The sequence below is a fragment of the Rhinopithecus roxellana genome, chromosome 4 (assembly GCF_007565055.1).
Source record: "Rhinopithecus roxellana isolate Shanxi Qingling chromosome 4, ASM756505v1, whole genome shotgun sequence".
Lineage (NCBI taxonomy): Eukaryota > Metazoa > Chordata > Mammalia > Primates > Cercopithecidae > Rhinopithecus > Rhinopithecus roxellana.
The window spans coordinates 123,703,417-123,722,220 of record NC_044552.1 but is presented as its reverse complement, the minus strand read 5'-3'; the positions used below and the strand labels follow the sequence as shown (position 1 = coordinate 123,722,220).

The following is an 18,804-nucleotide window of genomic DNA, read 5'->3' as shown; positions in this document are numbered from 1 at the left end:
CCCAGTCACTATCAAGATGATAGCAGTACTGACACCTGACTCGGAAATTGCTACACCAGCTGAATGCCCTGTTGGAACAGAAGTCTGGATGTCAGTTAAAGACCTGTGGTTTGAGACAATTGAGTTTGCACATGATAGACAATAGCCTCAGAATGACTGCAAGGCTACAGGACTTTGAAGTACAAGATGTTAGTCTAACTCAGTTATTTGGCTTTAACATAAAGGCATTTTCTCTGTAAATTTACTGGACAGATTCCTGTGTTAAATGAAGGTACAGCCCAAGCACCTTGGATGTGTTGGACTGAGCTGCTTCTATTTGGCTGTAAAATCAATAGAAGAGGAAAGGAATGTCCCATTAGCAACTGATGTGTTCCAAATAAGTGAATATAGGTTCATGGTTTCAGATTGATGAGAATGGAAAAGATTGTATTGGAGAAGGTGTAATGTAAAGTGAAAGCTACTATTGCCTTTCAGTTTCTACAACTCCACTAGAACTCATTCAAGAGAACTTGCCATTTGAAAGGAGAAGTGACCTCAATTTTGACTGGAAGCCCAATTTAAGGCCATGTCAAGATCAAAAGCTCTAAACTTTAGAGTCTAAATCAAAGCCTTCTGTGTTGATATTGTCTATAATCATATTGGAGATCCAAAAACAGAAGTATATAGAGTTAATAAAATGAGTAGAATGTCTTCAGAAACATTCCAAGATAAATGGTAGAGATGTGACCTTCTGGAAAGAACTTGTGTCCAAGTATTTAACTGAATACTCATCAAACAAATTTTCCAAATCAAACATTCGGAAGTTGAAATGGATTGTTTCTGGGCATACTGCATTGCAACTGAAGCATAGTTACTGCAGAAAAATTCACCATCCAACAATTCCTGAAATGGTTCCCTAATTGGTAAATTTGATTCATTGTTATTCTCCATATAGAGAAAATTTTCCAACGCTATAATTTCTTTTGCAATTAAAATATTAATTATCTTCAGAATAAACAAAATGAAGTTGGAATCACAAAGGGGAAAATGACTTCACTGATTTTTCAGTTAATATTTGAAGACATTTACTACATAGAAACTATACCACCTCAATAGTAAGGAACTATCCAACATCTGATATGTAAGTTAGCCATTTCATGGTCTTTTTAGCTTTGAAAACAGCATCCTTCTTAATAGCATGAATTTGAGAGTAGCACCAAAATTATGTTTTTATTACACATCTTCCTGTATGTAGACCCACGCTCAGGCTCATTTTAAGTTACACAAGCCTGAGTAAGACAATAGGGACAAAAACTTTAAACCATATGTGAACAGATTTGAAACTATTCATGTGTAAGCAAAATGAATATAAATTTGAGTATTGTACCTAAAGAAAAAGTAAGATATGGCAGATGGTCTCCACTTTGGGTTTCCGAAAAAACTGTCAGGGTGTTTTGATACTGTAGTTACATATCATTGCTACAGCAGTTAGATGACTGTAAAGTAGTTATATGCTTGGCCACTGCATATATGATATATACTTGTCATCTAAATTTTATTTTAAAAAAATTTGCAGGGGCATTGTCGGCCCCAACCCTCTCTCTGCCCCTCAGATGCCGTAAGGTGAAAGAGAGGGCCCTGACAAGGATGAGACAATGGCAGCAGGCTGGCCACATGCACAGCCACCACTACTCCTGGCCTGTGGCCACTCCTGGGACAGGAACTGCTGGGCCACCCACTGACAACCATCTTGGCTATCCCCACTGCTTCCCAAACCATGTTCCAGTCTGGGGTTGAGCCTGAGTGGGATGGGAAGAAGACAAGACCCCGCGCAGAACACCAGAGGCTGGATGGGTATCTCCAACCATCTTGGAGTTACCAAAATAAAGCAACAAGCAGGGCACCCTGGGGATGAAACTCTGGGGAGGGTGGAGATGGAAAAGGTGGAATGGACATGCTACGAGTTCCCTCACACATCGCCATTCAAATTTCTTAACTCACAGTAATGATTTATCTTTTTCTACTCAAAACTAAATGTTGACATTCATATGATTATGAATCTTAGATATAGATACTTCACATTTAACAGTAATATTTAAGCAGGCTTCAAATAAGTTTGGGTTTTTTGTTGTTTCTTTAAATAAGGTTATAGTAGCAACAAAAAGCCCTTCTCTGAAACCTTTCTCCATAACCCTGCTCTATAGACTCCATAATAGTATAATGGATTTAAACTATGGAGCCTCAAAACATCACAACTACATTAAGGTGATGGTCTCAAATTTAGGGAAACTGCCTAATTAATATTATGCTATGGTGTAACCATGTGTAGATTTAAATTCATCTGTGAAACATTCAAATCAAAGCTAAAAGTATAAATATGAAATGCTAATGATGAGTCTGAAAAAGTACACTATGAAACTCCATTTCTAACATTGATCTAACTTTCTATATTGGATAAATATATTGTATTTAGGTGGTATTAAAAAATGATAACCTATTTAATTTAAATGTTAAATTTTAAATTATGAGGTCTACATCAAAACCAACATTTGACTAATGAACTCTTTAGGCATAATAAAGGTTAATATTCTAGGCAGTATAAATAGTTTCTTGGCACCCACAATGCAAGTAATACATAATTCAGAGATGTGCACTTTATTATACAGAAGGAACATACCTCACCATAATAAAGGCTATATATGGCATTTATGTCACCACCCACAGCTAACATCCTATGGAATGGGGAAAAGCTGAAAGCCTTTGTTCTAAGAACTGTAACAAGACAAGGAAGCCCACCTTCACCACTTCTATTTGACATTGTACTGAAGTCCTAGCCAGAGCAATCGGCAAGAGAAAGAAATAAAAGATGAGGAGGAAGCAGAGCAAGATGGCCAAATAGAACCTTCCAGTGATTGTCTTCCTGCAGGATCACCAAACTGAACAACCATCCACACAAGAAAGCATCTTCATAAGAACCAAAAATCAGAAGAGTAATCACAATACCTTGTTTTAAAATCATATCAAGACAAGAGGCACTGAAGAGGGTAGGAAAGAAAGTCTTTAATTGCCAACACCACTCTCACCCATCCTCCAGATCACCACATGGTGTGGAGAGAAAATTTGTGCCCTTGGGAGAAGGAACGTACAGTGATTGTGGGACTTTGCACTGGAAGTCAGTGATGCCATGTAGCAGCAGAAAGCAACATGGCAGAGAATTCAGCCAGCACATTTAGAACAGCTCTAGCCAGAGGGGAATTGTCCTCCCAGCAGTCAGAACCTGAGTTCCACCAAGCATCACCAGTGTGGGACAAAGTTATCTGGGGTTCTAAATAAACTCGAAAGGCAGTCTAGGCCAGGGGTTCCCAATCCATAAGCCACGGACTGTGATCTATTAGGACTTGAGCTGCACAGCATTACCAGTCCGTGGCCTGTTAGAAACCAGCTGCACAGCAGGAGGTGAGTGGCATTACTGCCTGAGCTCTGCCTCCTGTCAGATCAGTTGCAGCATTAGATTCTCATAGGAGTGGAAGCCTGTTGCGAACTGTGCATCTGAGGAATCTAGGTTGTATGCTCCTTATGAGAATGTAACGAATGTCTGACGATCTGAGATGGAACAGTTTTACCCAGAAGTCATCCTCCACCCTGCCCATTAAAAAATTGTCTTCCACAAAACCAGTCCCTGGTGCCAAAAATGTTGGGATCACTGATTTAAGCCACAAGGACTACTATTCCTAGGCAAGTCCTAGTGCTGTACTGAGCTCCGAACCAGTAGCCTTGGAGTGCCATAACCTAGTGAGACACCAGCTGGAGTGGTCAAAGGAGTGCTTGCATCACCCCTCCTCCAATTCCAGGCAGCACAGCTCACAGCTTTGAGAGAGAAACTCCATCCCTCTGCCTTAAAAAAGGAGAGAGGAGTATAGAAAGGACTTTGTCTTGCAACTTGGATAACAGCTCACCCACAGTAAAATAAAGCACCAAACAGAGTACTGAAGCCCCCAACCCAGGTCCTAGCTCCCTGATGACATTTCTAGACATACACTGGGCTATAAGGGAACTTTCTGCCTTGAATGGAAGGTCCTAGTCCTGGCAAGATTCATCACCTGCTAACTAAAGAGTCCTTGGGCCTTGAATAAACATCAGTGATAGCCAGGCAGTACTCACTACAAGCCTTGGGTGAGTCCCAGTACCATGCTGGCTTCAGGTGTGACCTAACACCTTCCCAGCTGTGGTGGCCATGGGGTGAGACTCCTGCTTCATGAAAGGAGAGGGAAGAGTAAAAGGACTTTGTCTTACAAATTGGGTACCAACTTAGCCACAGTAACATAAAGCACCAAGCAGAATCCTAAAGTTCTCAATTACAGGGCTTAGTTCCTGGATGGCATGTCTAGACCCACTGTGGGTCAGAAAAGAACCCACTGCCATTTCCTATAAGAAATGCTAAAGAAATTTCTTCAAACTGAAAGAAAAGAATGTCAATAACCATTAAGAAAGCATCTGAAGGTACAAAACTCACTGGTAATAGTAAGTACATAGGCAAACATGGAGTATTATAACTTATAATTGTGATGTAAACTTCTCATATCTTGAGTAAAAAAACTAAAATATGAACCAATCAAAAATAATGACAAGAAAAGCTTTTTGAGGCATAGATAGCATAATAAGATATAAATAGAAATTTTAAAAATTAAAAAATATGGGGGATGAAGTTAAAGTATGGAGCTTTTATTAGTTTTTGCTTGTTTGTTTATGCAATCAATGTTAAGTTGTCATCAGTTTAAAATAATGAATTACAAGTTGTTATTTGCAAACTGCATGATAACATCAAATCAAAAAACCTACAACAGATACACAAAAAATAAAGAGCAAAAATTAAAACATACCATCAGAGAAAAAACACCTTCACAAAAAGGAAGACAGGAAGGAAGCAAGGAAGACAATACCACAAAACAACCAGAAAACAAAAAACAAAATGTCAGGAGTATTTCCTTATTTAACAATAAAACATTAAATGTAAATGGACTAAACTCTCCAATCAAAAGACATAGAGTGGCTGAATGGATTAAAAACAAATAAAAGGCAATGACCTGTTGTGTACAAGAAATACACTTCACTTATAAAGACACACATAGACTGAAAATAAAGGGATAGCAAAAGATACTCCATGCAAATGGAAAACCAAAGGAGCAGGGATGGCTATATTTTTATCAGACAGAATAGTTTTCAGGACAAAAGCCATAAAAAGAGACAAAGAAATTAATTATACAATGATAAAGAGGTCAATTCAGTCAGAAGATATAACAATTGTAAATACATATGCACCTAACACTTGAGCATATAGATATATAAAGGAAATATTATTAGAGCTAAAGAGAGTGATAGACCCCAAAGCAACAATAGCTGGAGATTTCAACATCCCACTTTCAGCATTGGACAGATCATCTGGAGGGAAAAACAATAAAGAAACATTGGACTTAATCTGCATTATAGACCAACTGACCTAATAGGTAGTTACAGAAAATATCATCCAATGGCTACAGAATAAACATTTTCTCCACACATGGATCATTCTCAAGGAGAGACGATATGCTCGGTCACAAAGCAAATCTTAAAACATTTTTTAAAAATTGAGATCATATCAAGTATCTTCTCTAGCCACAATGGAATTATACTAGAAATCAATAGCAAAAGGAATTTTGAAAACTATACAAACATATGGAAATTAAAGAACGTGCTCCTGAATTACCAGTGGGTTAATGAAGAAATTAAGAAGAACATTAAAAATTTTATTGAAACTAATGGAAATGGAAATGCAACTTACCAAAACCTACAGGATACAGCAAAATCAGTCTAAGAGGAAAGTTTGTAGATATAAGTACTTACATTAACAAAGAAGAAAACCTTCAAATAAACAGCATAATGATGCATTTAAAAAACTATGAAAAGAAGAGCAAACCAAATCTGAAATTAGTAGAAGAAAAATAATAAACATCAGAACAGAAATAAATGAAATTGAAATAAAAAAATACAAAAGAACAGCAAAACAAAAAGTTGGTTTTTTGAAAAGATAAACAAAATTGAATTTTAGTGAGACTAAGAAAAAAGAGAGAAGACAAACTCAGAGTTGAAAAGTGAGACATTATAACCAATACTGCAGAAATTCAAAAGATCATTAGAGATTACTATGAGCAACTATATATCAATAAATTGGAAAACCTAGAAGACATGAATAAATTCCTAGACACATACAACCTACCAAGATTAAACCAGGAAGAAATCCAAAACCTGAATAGACCAACAACAAAGAATAAGATTGAAACTGTAATAAAAGTTCTCCTGGCAAAGAAAAGCCCAGGACTTAATGGCTTCAATGTTGAATTTTACCAAGCAATTAAAGAACTAATCCCCATCCTATTCAAACTATTCCAAAAATTAGAGAAGGGAATACTTCCAAACTCATTTAATGAGGCTAGTATTACCCTGATACCAAAACCAAAGACACATAAAAAAGAAAACTACAGCCCAAAATTCCTGATGAACATTGATGCAAAGATCCTCAACAAAATATTAGCAAACCAATTGCAGCAACACATTAAAAATTATTCCTCATGACCAAGTCGGATTTATCCCAAGGGTGCAAGGATGGCTCAACATACACAAATCAGTTGATGTGATGCATCATATCAACAGAATGAAGAACAAAAACCATATGATCATTTCAATTGACACTGAAAAAACATTTGATAAAATTCATCATTCCTTCATAATAAAAACCCTCAATAAAGGGGTATAGAAGGAACATACCTCAACACAATAATAGCCATTTATGACAAACCCATGAATAGTATCATACTGAATGAGGAAAAACTGAAAGCTTTCCTCTAAGATTTGGAACAGACAAGGATGTCCATTTTCACCACTATTATTCAACGTAGTAGTAGATGTCCTCACTAAAGTAATCAGACAAGAGAAGGAAATAAAAGACATCCAGATTGGAAGGGAAGAAGTAAAATTATTTTTGTTTGCAGATGCCATTATCCTATACTTGGAAAAACCTAAAGACTCCACTGAAAAACTAATAGAACTGGTAAACAAATTCAGTAAAGTTGCAGACAACAAAATCAACATACAAAAATCAGTAGTATTTTTATGTGCCAACAGCAAGCAATCTGAAAAAGAAATCAAGAAAGGAATAGCATTTATAATAGCTATCAATAAAATACAATACCTAAGAATTAACTTACCCAAAGAAGTGAAAGCTGTCTAAAATGAAGTATGTAAAGCATTGATATAAGAAATTGAAGAGGATGGCCGGGCGCGGTGGCTCAAGCCTGTAATCCCAGCACTTTGGGAGGCCGAGACGGGCAGATCACGAGGTCAGGAGATCGAGACCATCCTGGCTAACACGGTGAAACCCCATCTCTACTAAAAATACAAAAAACTAGCCGGGCGAGGTGGCGGCGTCTGTAGTCCCAGCTACTCGGGAGGCTGAGGCAGGAGAATGGTGTGAAGCCGGGAGGCGGAGCTTGCAGTGAGCTGAGGTCTGGCCACTGCACTCCAGCGTGGGTGACAGAGCGAGACTCCATCTCAAAAAAAAAAAAAAAAAAAAAAAAAAAGAAATTGAAGAGGACACAAAACATGGAAAGATATTCCATGTTCATGGATTGGAAGAATCAATATTATTAAAATGCCCATATTATCCAAAGCATTCTACAGATTCAGTGCAATCTCCATCAAAATACCAATGACATTCTTCACAGAAATAGAAAAAGAATTCTAAAATTTATGTGGAACCACAGAAGATCCAGAATAGCCAAAGCCATCGTGAGCAAAAAGAAAAAAATTGGAGAAATCACATTACCTGACTTTAAATTATACTACAGAACTCTAGTAACCAAAACAGCATGGTACTGGCATAAAAATGGACACATAGACCAATAAAACAGAATAGAGCACCCACAAATAAATCTAAACATCTACAGTGAACTCACTTTCAACAAAGATGCCAAGAGCATATATTGGGAAAAGGATACTCTCTTCAATAAATGGTGCAGGAAAACTAGATATCCACAGACAGAAGAATGAAAGTAGACCCCTATCTCTCACCATATAAATAAAAATGAACTATAGATTTAAATATTTGACCTCAAACTATGAAACTACTAAAAGAAAACTTTGGGGAAACTCTCCAGGACATTGGTCTGAACAAAGATTTCTTGAGTAATACCTCACAGGCACAGGCAACCAAAGCAAAAATCGACAAATGGAATCACATGAAGGTAAAAAGTTTCTGCATAGCAGGGGAAACTATCAAGAAAGTTAAGAGACAACCCACAGAATGGGATAAAATATTTGCAAACTACCCATCTGACAAGGGATTAATAACCAGAATATATAAGGAGCTAAAACAACTCTATAGGAAAAAAATCAAATAATCCAATTCAAAAATGGGCAAACGATTTGAATAGACATTTCTCAAAAGAAGTTATACAAATGGCAGACAGGCATATGAAAAGGTGTTCAACATCACTGATTATCAGAAAAAAATGCAAATCAACAGGGCGCGGTGGCTCACGCCTGTAATCCCAGCACTCTGGGAGGCCTAGGCGGGCGGATCACCTGAATTCAGAGTTTGAGACCAGTCTGGCCAACATGGTGGAGCCCCTGTCTCTATTCAAAATACAAAAATTAGCCGGGTGTAGTGGCGGGCGCCTGTAATCCCAGCTACTCGGGAGGCTGAGGCAGAAGAATCGCTTGAACCCGGAGGCAGAGGTTGCAGTGAGCTGAGATCGTACCAATTGCACTCCAGCATGGGTGGCAAGAGTGAGGCTCTGTCTCAAAAAAAAAAAAGAAAGTAAAAAAAGCAAATCAGGCCAGGCGCGGTGGCTCAAGCCTGTAATCCCAGCACTTTGGGAGGCCGAGACGGGCGAATCACGAGGTCAGGAGTTCGAGACCATCCTGGCTAACACGGTGAAACCCCGTCTCTACTAAAAAATACAAAAAGCTAGCCGGGCGAGGTGGCTGGCGCCTGTAGTCCCAGCTACTTGGGAGGCTGAGGCAGGAGAATGGCGTGAAGCTGGGAGGCGGAGCTTGCAGTGAGCTGAGATCCGGCCACTGCACTCCAGGCCGGGCGACAGAGCGAGACTCCGTCTCAAAAAAAAAAAAAAAAAAAAAAAAAAAAAAAGCAAATCAAATCAAAACTACAGTTATATCATCTCGCACTGATTAAAATTGCTGGTGAGGATGTGGAGAAAAGGGAACCCTCATATGCTGTTAGTGGGAATGCAAATTAGTACAATCACTGTGGAGAACAGTTTGGAGGTTTCTCAAAACACTACAAATGGAGTTACCATATGATCCAGCAATCTCACTGCTGGGTATATACCCCTCAAAAAGGAAATCGGTACATAGAAAAGATGTCTGCACTTTCATGTTCATTGCAACTCTGTTCACATAGCCAAAATTTGGAAACAACCATGTGATACACGTACAGAATAAAGTACTATGCAGCCACAAAAAGAATGAGATCCAGTTATTTGCAACAATATGAATGGAACTGGAGATAATTAGGTTATGTGAAATAACATAAGTTAGGCACAGAAAGACAAACATCACATGTTCTCACTTATTTGTGGGATCTAAAAATCAAACAATTGAACCCATGGAGATAGAGATAGAGAATAGAAAGATGGTTACCAGAGGCTGTGAAGGATAGTTAGGGGAGGGGTGGGGAGAAAGTGAGATTAATGGGTACAAAAAAAATAGTTAAAATGAATGAATAAGGTCTAGTATTCAATAGCACAACAGGGTGACTATAATCAATAATAATTGTACTTTTTAAAATACCTAAAAGAGTATAATTGAATGGTTAGTAATACAAAGGATAAATGCTAGAGGGGATGGAAACCCCATTCTTCATGATGTGATTATTACCATTGCATGCCTGTGTACAAACATCAAAACGTCTCGTGTACCCTGTAAATATATACATCTACTATGTACCCATGAAAGTTAAGAATAAAATAATTAACAAAAAAAGTTGAATAATTCATCTTTAAGTTAGGTTATTAGACATAGTTTGTCACTGAAGAAATATGCAAGCTTTCTTCTATGACGCAATGGAAATGTTTGAACAAAATTGTATTTCTCTTAGCTGCTCGGAAACTCTTAGAACTATACTTAATATCCAATTGTAATGAGCAGCTCTTTACCATGATGCCTCGTAACAACTGCTTCCTCTATTCATATGGTTTCTACTTTGTTGTTAAGACTAAACTATCCTATTTTTAATTATATTAGATATAATTAGAGACTTCAAATCCTTCTGGAATGATATAACATATAAATACTAAATAAATTAATTAAATAAAAAAGAAGAGTGATGAGAGCCTGTTCCTTTAACACTCAGTCTAAGAGGTGATGTGGTCCCAAAAGTTTGGTGACTATGAGAAGAGGAAGCAATCAACTCTGTGCATACTTCAAACATACTCAGTAGGATGAGATCTGATTCTATGAGAGCAGGAAAGGATATTGAGTCCTCCCTTTCTCTCACATCCTACATCCAGTCTTTCAGCAAAACCTGCCAGTGCTACTTTCAGCCTTTATTCGGAATCTGTCCACTTCTCAATACCTAAACGTCTACCATCTCTTGATCTCAGACACCATCATCTCTCTGCCAAAATTATCACAACAGCTTTTTAACTGTCCTCTGCTTCTTTGGTGACCTATACCCTGGAACTTATTCTCTACATTGCACTCCTCCTACCCTTCTGCCTCTATTTCCTTCTTTTCTCCTCTTCTGTCACATCACTGTAACCACACTAACCCTTTTTCTGTTCTATAGGTTAGACACATACTCTGACCACAGGATCTTGCAATTTAGAATTCCCTCAGCCTGGAATGCACTTTTCTCGGGTACTCATATGATCTGTCACCTCATTTCTTTCAGGTCTTTACTAAAATCTCACTGTGATGCCCTTTGATGACCTTTTAAAAATTTCAGCCCCATGCTTGCCACCCTATTCACCTTCCCCACTTTATTTTTTCCATAACATTTACTTCCACCTCATATCATAGATAGGTAGACAGATGAAAGATACCTATACAGATAGATAGATGATAGATAGATAATTATCTTTTTAAAAAATTTATTACCTCCCCACACTAGAGTATAAATTTCAAGAGGACAGGAATTTTTAATCTGTTTTGTTCACTTCATTGCCAAGAACAATGTCTAGACATAACAGGTAGTCAAAAAAAAATTACAGAGTTAATAAATTAAGGCAGCTGGACGTGATGGCTCATACCTGTAATCCCAGCACTTTGGGAGGCCGAGCAGGTGGATCACTTGAGGCCGGGGATTCAAGACCAGCCTGGCCAACATGGTGAAACCCATCTCTACTGAAAATACGAAAAACTAGCTGGATGTTGTGGCTCACACCTGTCATCCTCAGGAGGCTGAGGCACGAGAATTGCTTGGACCTGGAGGATAGAGGTTGCAGTGAGCTGAGATCATGCCACTGCACTCCAGCCTGGGTGACACAGAGTCTCTCTCTCCAAAAAAAAAAAAAAAAAAAAAAAAAAGTAGAGTAAGTGAGAGAATTAAGGAGGCAAGAAATTCAGACATCATTAGTTGATGGAAAACATAAAGGGGCAACCGGGTTCCTTGAAATGAAGTGAATGGGACATCCTTGTGGGGATGTTCAGGAGGCCCTTGGAGATGAGGTTGTAGGGAAAGGCCATTCAGAAATAAGTCAATTCAGTTCATAGTGGAAGTGATAATAGAGTGCTTGCCTTCTAGAAACTAAAACACTGACATATGACATGATTAAATAATAAATAATTATGATACAATTAAATAAGAATAGAGTACATGATTATGATAAATAACTCTGGAATTTGTCAAAATCCATCTTATCAAAATCAAGGTGTCTCTGGAAGTAGTTTTTGTGGGTTTGTTTGTTTGTTTGTTTTTTGAGACAGAGTCTAGCTCTGTCACCCAGACTGGAGTGCAGTGCCACTATCTTGGCTTACTGCAACCTCTGCCTCCCAGGTTCAAGCAGTTCTCCCTGCCTCAGCCTCCCAAGTAGCTGAGATTATAGGTGCCCACTACTGCGCCCCATTAATTTTTGTATTTTTGGTAGCGATGGGGTTTTGCCAAATTGGCCAGACTGGTCTCGAACTCCTGACCTCAGGTGATCCTCCCGCCTTGGCCTCCCAAAGTGCTGGAATTACAGGTGTGAGCCATTGCACCCAGCCAGTTTCTGTGTTTTTTTTCTATTATAATTATTATACTTTAAGTTCTGAGATACATGTGCAGAACGTGCAGGTTTGTTACATAGGTATATATGTGCCATGGTGGTTTGCTGCACCCACCAACCCATCATCTACATTAGGTATTTCTCCTAATGTTATCCCTCCCTTAGCCCCCCACCCCCTGACAGGCCCTGGTGTGTGATGTTCCCCTCCCTGTGTCCATGTGTTCTCATTGTTCAACTCCCACCTATGAGTGAGAACATGCAGTGTTTAGTTTTCTGTTCCTGTGTTAGTTTGCTGAGAATGATGGTTTCCAGCTTTATCCATGTCCCTGCAAAGGACATGAACTCATCCTTTTATATGGCTGCATAGTGTTCCGTGGTGTTATGTGCCACGTTTTCTTTATCCAGTCTGCCATTGATGGGCATTTGGGTTGGTTCCAAGTCTTTGCTCTTGTGAATAGTGCCGCAGCAAACATACATGTGCATGTGTCTTTATAGTAGAATGATTTATGATCCTTTGGTATATACCCAGTAATGGGATTGCTGGGTCAAATGGTATTTCTTGTTCTAGATCCTTAAGGAATTGCCACACTGTCTTCCACAATGGTTGAACCAATTTATACTCCCACCAACAGTTTAAAAACTTTCCTCTTTCTCCACATCCTCTCTGGCATCTGTTGTTTACTTTTTAACGATCACCATTCTAACTGGCGTTGTGTGGTTTTGAGAATAGTTCCAAAAGAGGAATTCCTAAAACAATTTTAGCCATGTGTATTCAGAAAGAAGTATGTGAACCGACATGATTTTCTTAGGTGTATAAGATGTTGGTTTCTTTACATTAAAATTAATAGTGCTGCTTTCATCATACTTAATATCTCTTTAGACCTGACTTAAACCACTTACAATCCTGACATATTATTACCTCTTAGGTTACAATCAGCTTACACTTTAAGGATTTTACTACATTAACCTCACCAGCTGTCTTATCAATGAGAAAGGAAAACTGTTAATCTTAAACCGATGTGACTCTATTTTGCCATTTACTCATACAGTTTTCAAATCACAGACCCACACAGGGAAATATTTTCCTGTTCACTGGTGAGGAGTCAGAGACCAGAGATGTTCACATTGAATGTGATGATTTCTTTCTTTTCTTTTTTTCTTTTTTTGAGACTGAGTCTCGCTCTGTCGCCCAGGCTGGAGTGAGGTGGCGCTATCTCGGCTCACTGCAAGCTCCGCCTCCTGAGTTCATGCCATTCTCCTGCCTCAGCCTCCTGAACAGCTGGGACTACAGGTGCCCACCATCACACCTGGATAATTTTTGTATTTTTTTAGTAGAGATGGGGTTTCACCGTGTTAGCCAGGATGGTCTCGATCTCCTGACCTCGTGATCTACCCACCTTGGTCTCCCAAAGTGCTGGAATTACAGGCGTGAGCCACCGCGTCCAGCCCAAATGTGATGATTTCTCAGCTACCTTCTAGCTCTGATTTCTGTGACTTCGTAATTCATATTTACTCTCCCAGTAAATATACCCATAGTAGATGAAAAATAAGCTATGCTGAAACTTAAGAGTTGATCGTGGATCTATGCAATGATCATCAACAAAGTTTTCCCAGGTAAATCAAGTTGATATTCACTAGTGAAGTTTTCACAAGTTGTTTCTTTACCTGTTAGGATTATTACAGGGAATCCAGTTTACTTCAGGGTCTGGGATGTCCTCCAAGTATGGATAGAGGGAGTCCCTGTTGAAGTTCCAGCCATAAATACCATCTTCTGGAGTCACAATAATACGCGCACCCTGTTCAAAATGCACCTTAATCAAAAAGGGGACCTGCAAAAGGAGCTGAGGAACTGAGTGGCAGAGTAACAACTATTTGGGCTTCCCCCCACGCCCCTTAAATCTTATTTTGTTTTCTATATTTTTATAATTTATTTTCTTTTCCAAAGCATTTTAATTTCCTTTTTTTTTTTTTTAGTGCATTGTTGTTTCTTTTCATTTTTATTTTCTTTCCTTTATTTCTAATTTTAGATTCAGAGGGTACATATGCAGGTTTGTTACATGGATATGTTACATAATGGTGAGGTTTGGGCTTCTAGTGGACCATTTTCTCTCCCTCTTTTTTTTTTGAGATGGAGTTTTGCTCTTGTTGCCCAGGCTGGAGTGCAATGGCACTATCTCGGCTCACCACAACCTCCACCTCCCGGGTTCAAGCGATTCTCCTGCCTCAGCCTCATAAGTAGCTAGGATCACAGGTACCCGCCACCACGCCTGGCTAATTTTTGTATTTTTAGTAGAGATGGGGTCTCTCCACATTGATCAGGCTGGTCTTGAACTCCCGACCTCAGGTGATCCGCCCACCTCAGCCTCCCAAAGTGCTGGAATTACAGGCATGAGCCGCCGCACCCGACTTAGTCAAGCATTTTAATTTTCTAATCCTGCCATTGTTGTTTCCTATGGCAGTTGTTAACTATAAACCTAGCTTGTCCTGGAACCAAGCCTCTCCTTGAACTTTGGCTGATAATTGTGCCTGTGTCAGGACTGACTAATAAATGCTCTGTTTGTTTCCTCCTCTGCCCCAGCCTTCCCCTGCAAACATGATTCCTGCTTCTCAGAAAAAGAGGAGCCACAAACTGGTTACTTGAACTGTGCCATGCCTACAAGTGCTGCCTGAGCTAACCTAGGCACCTTCTGATTAGAGAGTCACCTTAAAAAGCTCTGTGACCTTTAAGGAAATAGTTGGACTAAGGGTGAAAAAGAACATCAGAACTCCTGATAACCTTTTAAATATTAGTATATGTAAGAATATAGGGCAGGCACAGTAACTCATGCCTGTAATGCCAGCACTATGGGAGCCCGAGGCGGGTGGATCACCTGAGGTCAGGAGTTCAAGTCCAGCCTGGGCAACATGGCAAAACGCCATCTCTACAAAAAATCCAAAACTTAGCTGGGCACAGTGGCACGCACCTGTGGTCCCAGCTACTCTGGAGGCTATAGTGGGAGAATCACCTGAGCCCGAGAAGTCCAGGCTGCAGTGAGCCGTGATCACACCACTACACTCCATCCTGGGTAACAGAGTGAAATCCTGTCTCAACAACAACACAAAAGAATATATATTTATGGATATATGTAATACACATTTATCCATGACTTTTATCACACTTCATATATCCCTGGTCTACACCTAATAGATTAATAGCTTTTAAAATAATATTCCTGTAAACCACAATTTATACTGTATGATTAACTTTAAACTGAAATCTTCACTCAACTTAAGGACTCACAATGCATTACATATACTTTTATCTTGTAATTAGAATGAAGTATGAAGTATATAATGCATGCTGGCAAGGAATTGAAAACTTGTTTGTTTTCAGATTATAAATTTATTCCAAAACCTGCAAACCCTTAATAGCACATGAGTACATGAAGGCCACTAATACTCTAAAAATAGCACCTGGTCCCTGACCCATTTATCCTCCATCCTCCATCTGTACCAGAAAAAGGGAACAAAGATGTTGAATTTATGGCCAGTTCCTCAAAGGTCTGCTGCTTCTTGATAATGAGCAAATTGTTCTTTTCTTAACTTTGTTCTCACTGTTAGGGTAGTGTCCTTGCTCTAATTTTGAGAGGAAAGTAGAATTCTACCTGCAAAATAAAGGTTCTTGGCTACTCTAATACATATGTCATCTAAAAGTGTAAAGGACCCTGACACCGGCCCTGTCTCCTAGGACCCCCTCCTTTCTCATAGAATCCAGTACACTGGAGAGATGGTAGAGATGGTACCTGCTGTGCTGCTGATATGATCGCTCCTTCCAAAATGTCCAGATTACGATTCATTAATGCCAAAGCCTCCTCACGAGACACTGGTGTTAGGGTGACATTGGGCAATATCACTGCATGTTCATAAACAGCTGCAGTGAAAGTGTCCTGGCAGCTGGTTCTTGAGACATAGAAAAGCAAAATTGCCACATAAGCCGGCAACTGAGTAGTCATGCTGAAGTCCAATGACTGCTGAAAAACAGAGCATGTCCTGGTATTTATAGAGAGAAGACACGTGGTGTCCAGAGTCAGTACCTTAAAAATAAACTATGGAAGTTAATTAAGAAAACTCCGCCGGGTGCGGTGGCTCAAGCCTGTAATCCCAGCACTTTGGGAGGCCGAGACGGGAGGATCACGAGGTCAGGAGATCGAAACCATCCTGGCTAACACGGTGAAACCCCGTCTCTACTAAAAATACGAAAAACTAGCCGGGCGAGGTGGCGGGCGCCTGTAGTCCCACGGGACCCTCCCTTATTGCAGTAATTTGTGAACAGTAAATCAAGAACTGTATGTACATTATTTCACTAGGGTTGCTTAACAAAATACAATAAACTGGGTGGTGTAAAAAATTTATTGTTTCGCGGTTCTGGAGGCTAGGAGTCCCAGAGGAAGGTGTCAGCAGAGTTGGTTCCTCCTGAGGGCGGTGAGGGAAGGATGTGTTCCAGGCCTCTCTCTTTGACCCATAGATGTCTGCCTTCTCCCTGTGTCTCTTCATATGATATTCTCCCCATGTGTGTGTCTGTGTCCAAGTTTTCCGTTTTTATGAGGACACCACTCTCATCTTTAACATGGGGAAAAGGAAAATCCCAGCTCTAGCTTCTTTTATCATTGTTGTTGTTTGTTTGTTTGTTGTTGTTGTTTTGAGATGGAGTTTCACTCTTGTCACCCAGGCTGCAGTGCAGTGGCACAATCTCAGCTCACTGCAACCTCCACCTCTCGGGTTCATGCAATTCTCCTGCCTCAGCCTCCCAAGTAGCTGGGATTACAGGTGCCTGCCACCATGCCCAGCTAATTTTTTGTATTTTTAGTTGAGACAGGGTTTTGCCATGTTGGGCAGGCTGGTCTCAAACTCCTGACCTCAGGTGATCCATCTGCTTTGGTTTTATGCCAACTAAGAGCAGAAGAAAAAAGTCAAGTGAAGGTCATAAACCCAGGGGTACAGGCCACTAAAAGACTGAGACTGAATCATAGGACCCATTAGATTTAGTGCCCACTGTACTCCAGTATAACTTCATCTTAATTAACTAGATCTGAAATGACCCTGTTTCCAAAAAAGATTACATTCTAAGATACTGGCAGTTAGGACTTCAACTTATAAATTTTTGGAATTCATGTATTTTGGAATGTCAGCACATAGACATTCAAATAATTTTAAAAATATATTATTATTTTCATGTGAATATTTCAGCTCTACACTGTGATTTACTTTTGTTTCCTCAAAATGGGGAAGCCAGGACAAAGAGGAATACAAAAGAGTTACTCATTTTCTATTGCTATATAACAAATTATCCCCAAATTCAGCAACTTCAAAAAGCAAACATACGTTATCTCCCACTTTCTGTGGGTCAGGAATCCGGGGGTGGTTTAGCTGGTGCCTCTGGCCCAAAGTCTCTTTCACAAGGCTGCAGTCAAGCAGCCGCCAAGCCTAGTTAGGTCAAGGCTTGACTCCAGGAGGATTCACTTCCAAGCTCCAAGTTCCCTCAAGTGGCTGACAGCAGGGCTCAGGTCCTCATTGGCTGTTGCCCAGAGACATGAGTTCCCAGTGATGCAAGCCTCACCACAGGGCAGCCAGCATTATGGTATCTGGATTCCCTTAGAGGAGAGATTCCCAGAGAGCAAGTGAACCCACTTGAGATGGAAGCCACGGATGCTTCGTAATGTAATTGGGGAAGCAACACTTCATCACTTTTGCTGTATTCTATCCAATAAAACATTAGGAACCAACTTTGAAGCTGCTTATCACAGAGGCAACAGAAGTGTACAAAGAATGAGAGTAAAAAAAATAAAATAAAATACTGAGAGCTGGGGAGGGAGATCCAGAGCGAGGAGAGGGAAATTATATAAAATAGAAAAACTGTTCGTAGATTTTGATATTGACTAAGTTGGCAAATTTTGTTTCAGTTGTGCATTAAGTGTAATATTTACAGAATTAGTGTTTCTGTTTTTCCATTTTATTTTTAGATCTATTTGTCTTTGAATGGTATTTTTATAATTCAATATGCAAACACGCATATCTAATTTTTTACTTTAGTAACTATAATGCATTTATTCTGCAATTGCCAAGGTAACCCAGAGGTTATGGTTGGCTGGTCCTCCTGAGTCTCCGGTAAACACCAGCTTCTCTGACTGCTTGTTGACCTCTTAGGGCCTTTTCATGCCCAGGTGGGTGGGAATACCACATATTTCACAAACAGATGTCATTATTATGTAACAATTTATAAAAGGAAGCACTGAAATAAAAGTTAAAACTGAGATGAGTTGCCAAGAAGTTAACAAATTACTTCTTTGCCCTTCTTAGATTAAAAATATTGAACCTCCCATGGAGTTTCTAGTCCAACTCATAAAGAGCTTGGCAGTCATTTTTCCCATGCTCACAACAAGAAAAAAGCTAAACAAATGAAAATCAACAACTTTTCTAAGATGCGTCAGAGAACTGAGGTCACAGGACAAACTGCGGTCCTCAAAATTGAAGAGACAGGCAAATACAGAGGGTAAGAGTGTACTGGGAGCAGAGTCCTCTATGGCTGGCG

At 39.5% G+C, this 18,804-nt stretch overlaps 1 protein-coding gene and 1 pseudogene across 1 annotated transcript in view; one reads left to right on the top strand and one right to left on the bottom strand.

Moving 5' to 3' along the window:
• Positions 1-17,909, bottom strand: part of LOC104657997 (pantetheinase) — a 35,745-nt gene extending 17,836 nt beyond the window's left edge. The window contains exons 1-3 of the mRNA XM_010357892.2: positions 17,598-17,909; positions 16,019-16,243; positions 13,902-14,032 (exon numbers count right to left, since the gene is read on the bottom strand). Coding sequence (XP_010356194.1) covers positions 13,902-14,032; positions 16,019-16,228 — 341 coding nt within the window. The 5' untranslated portion in view covers positions 16,229-16,243; positions 17,598-17,909. The remainder of the gene's footprint in view (positions 1-13,901; positions 14,033-16,018; positions 16,244-17,597) is intronic.
• Positions 17-899, top strand: LOC104657996 (annotated as a pseudogene).
• Positions 17,910-18,804: the final 895 nt, after the last annotated feature.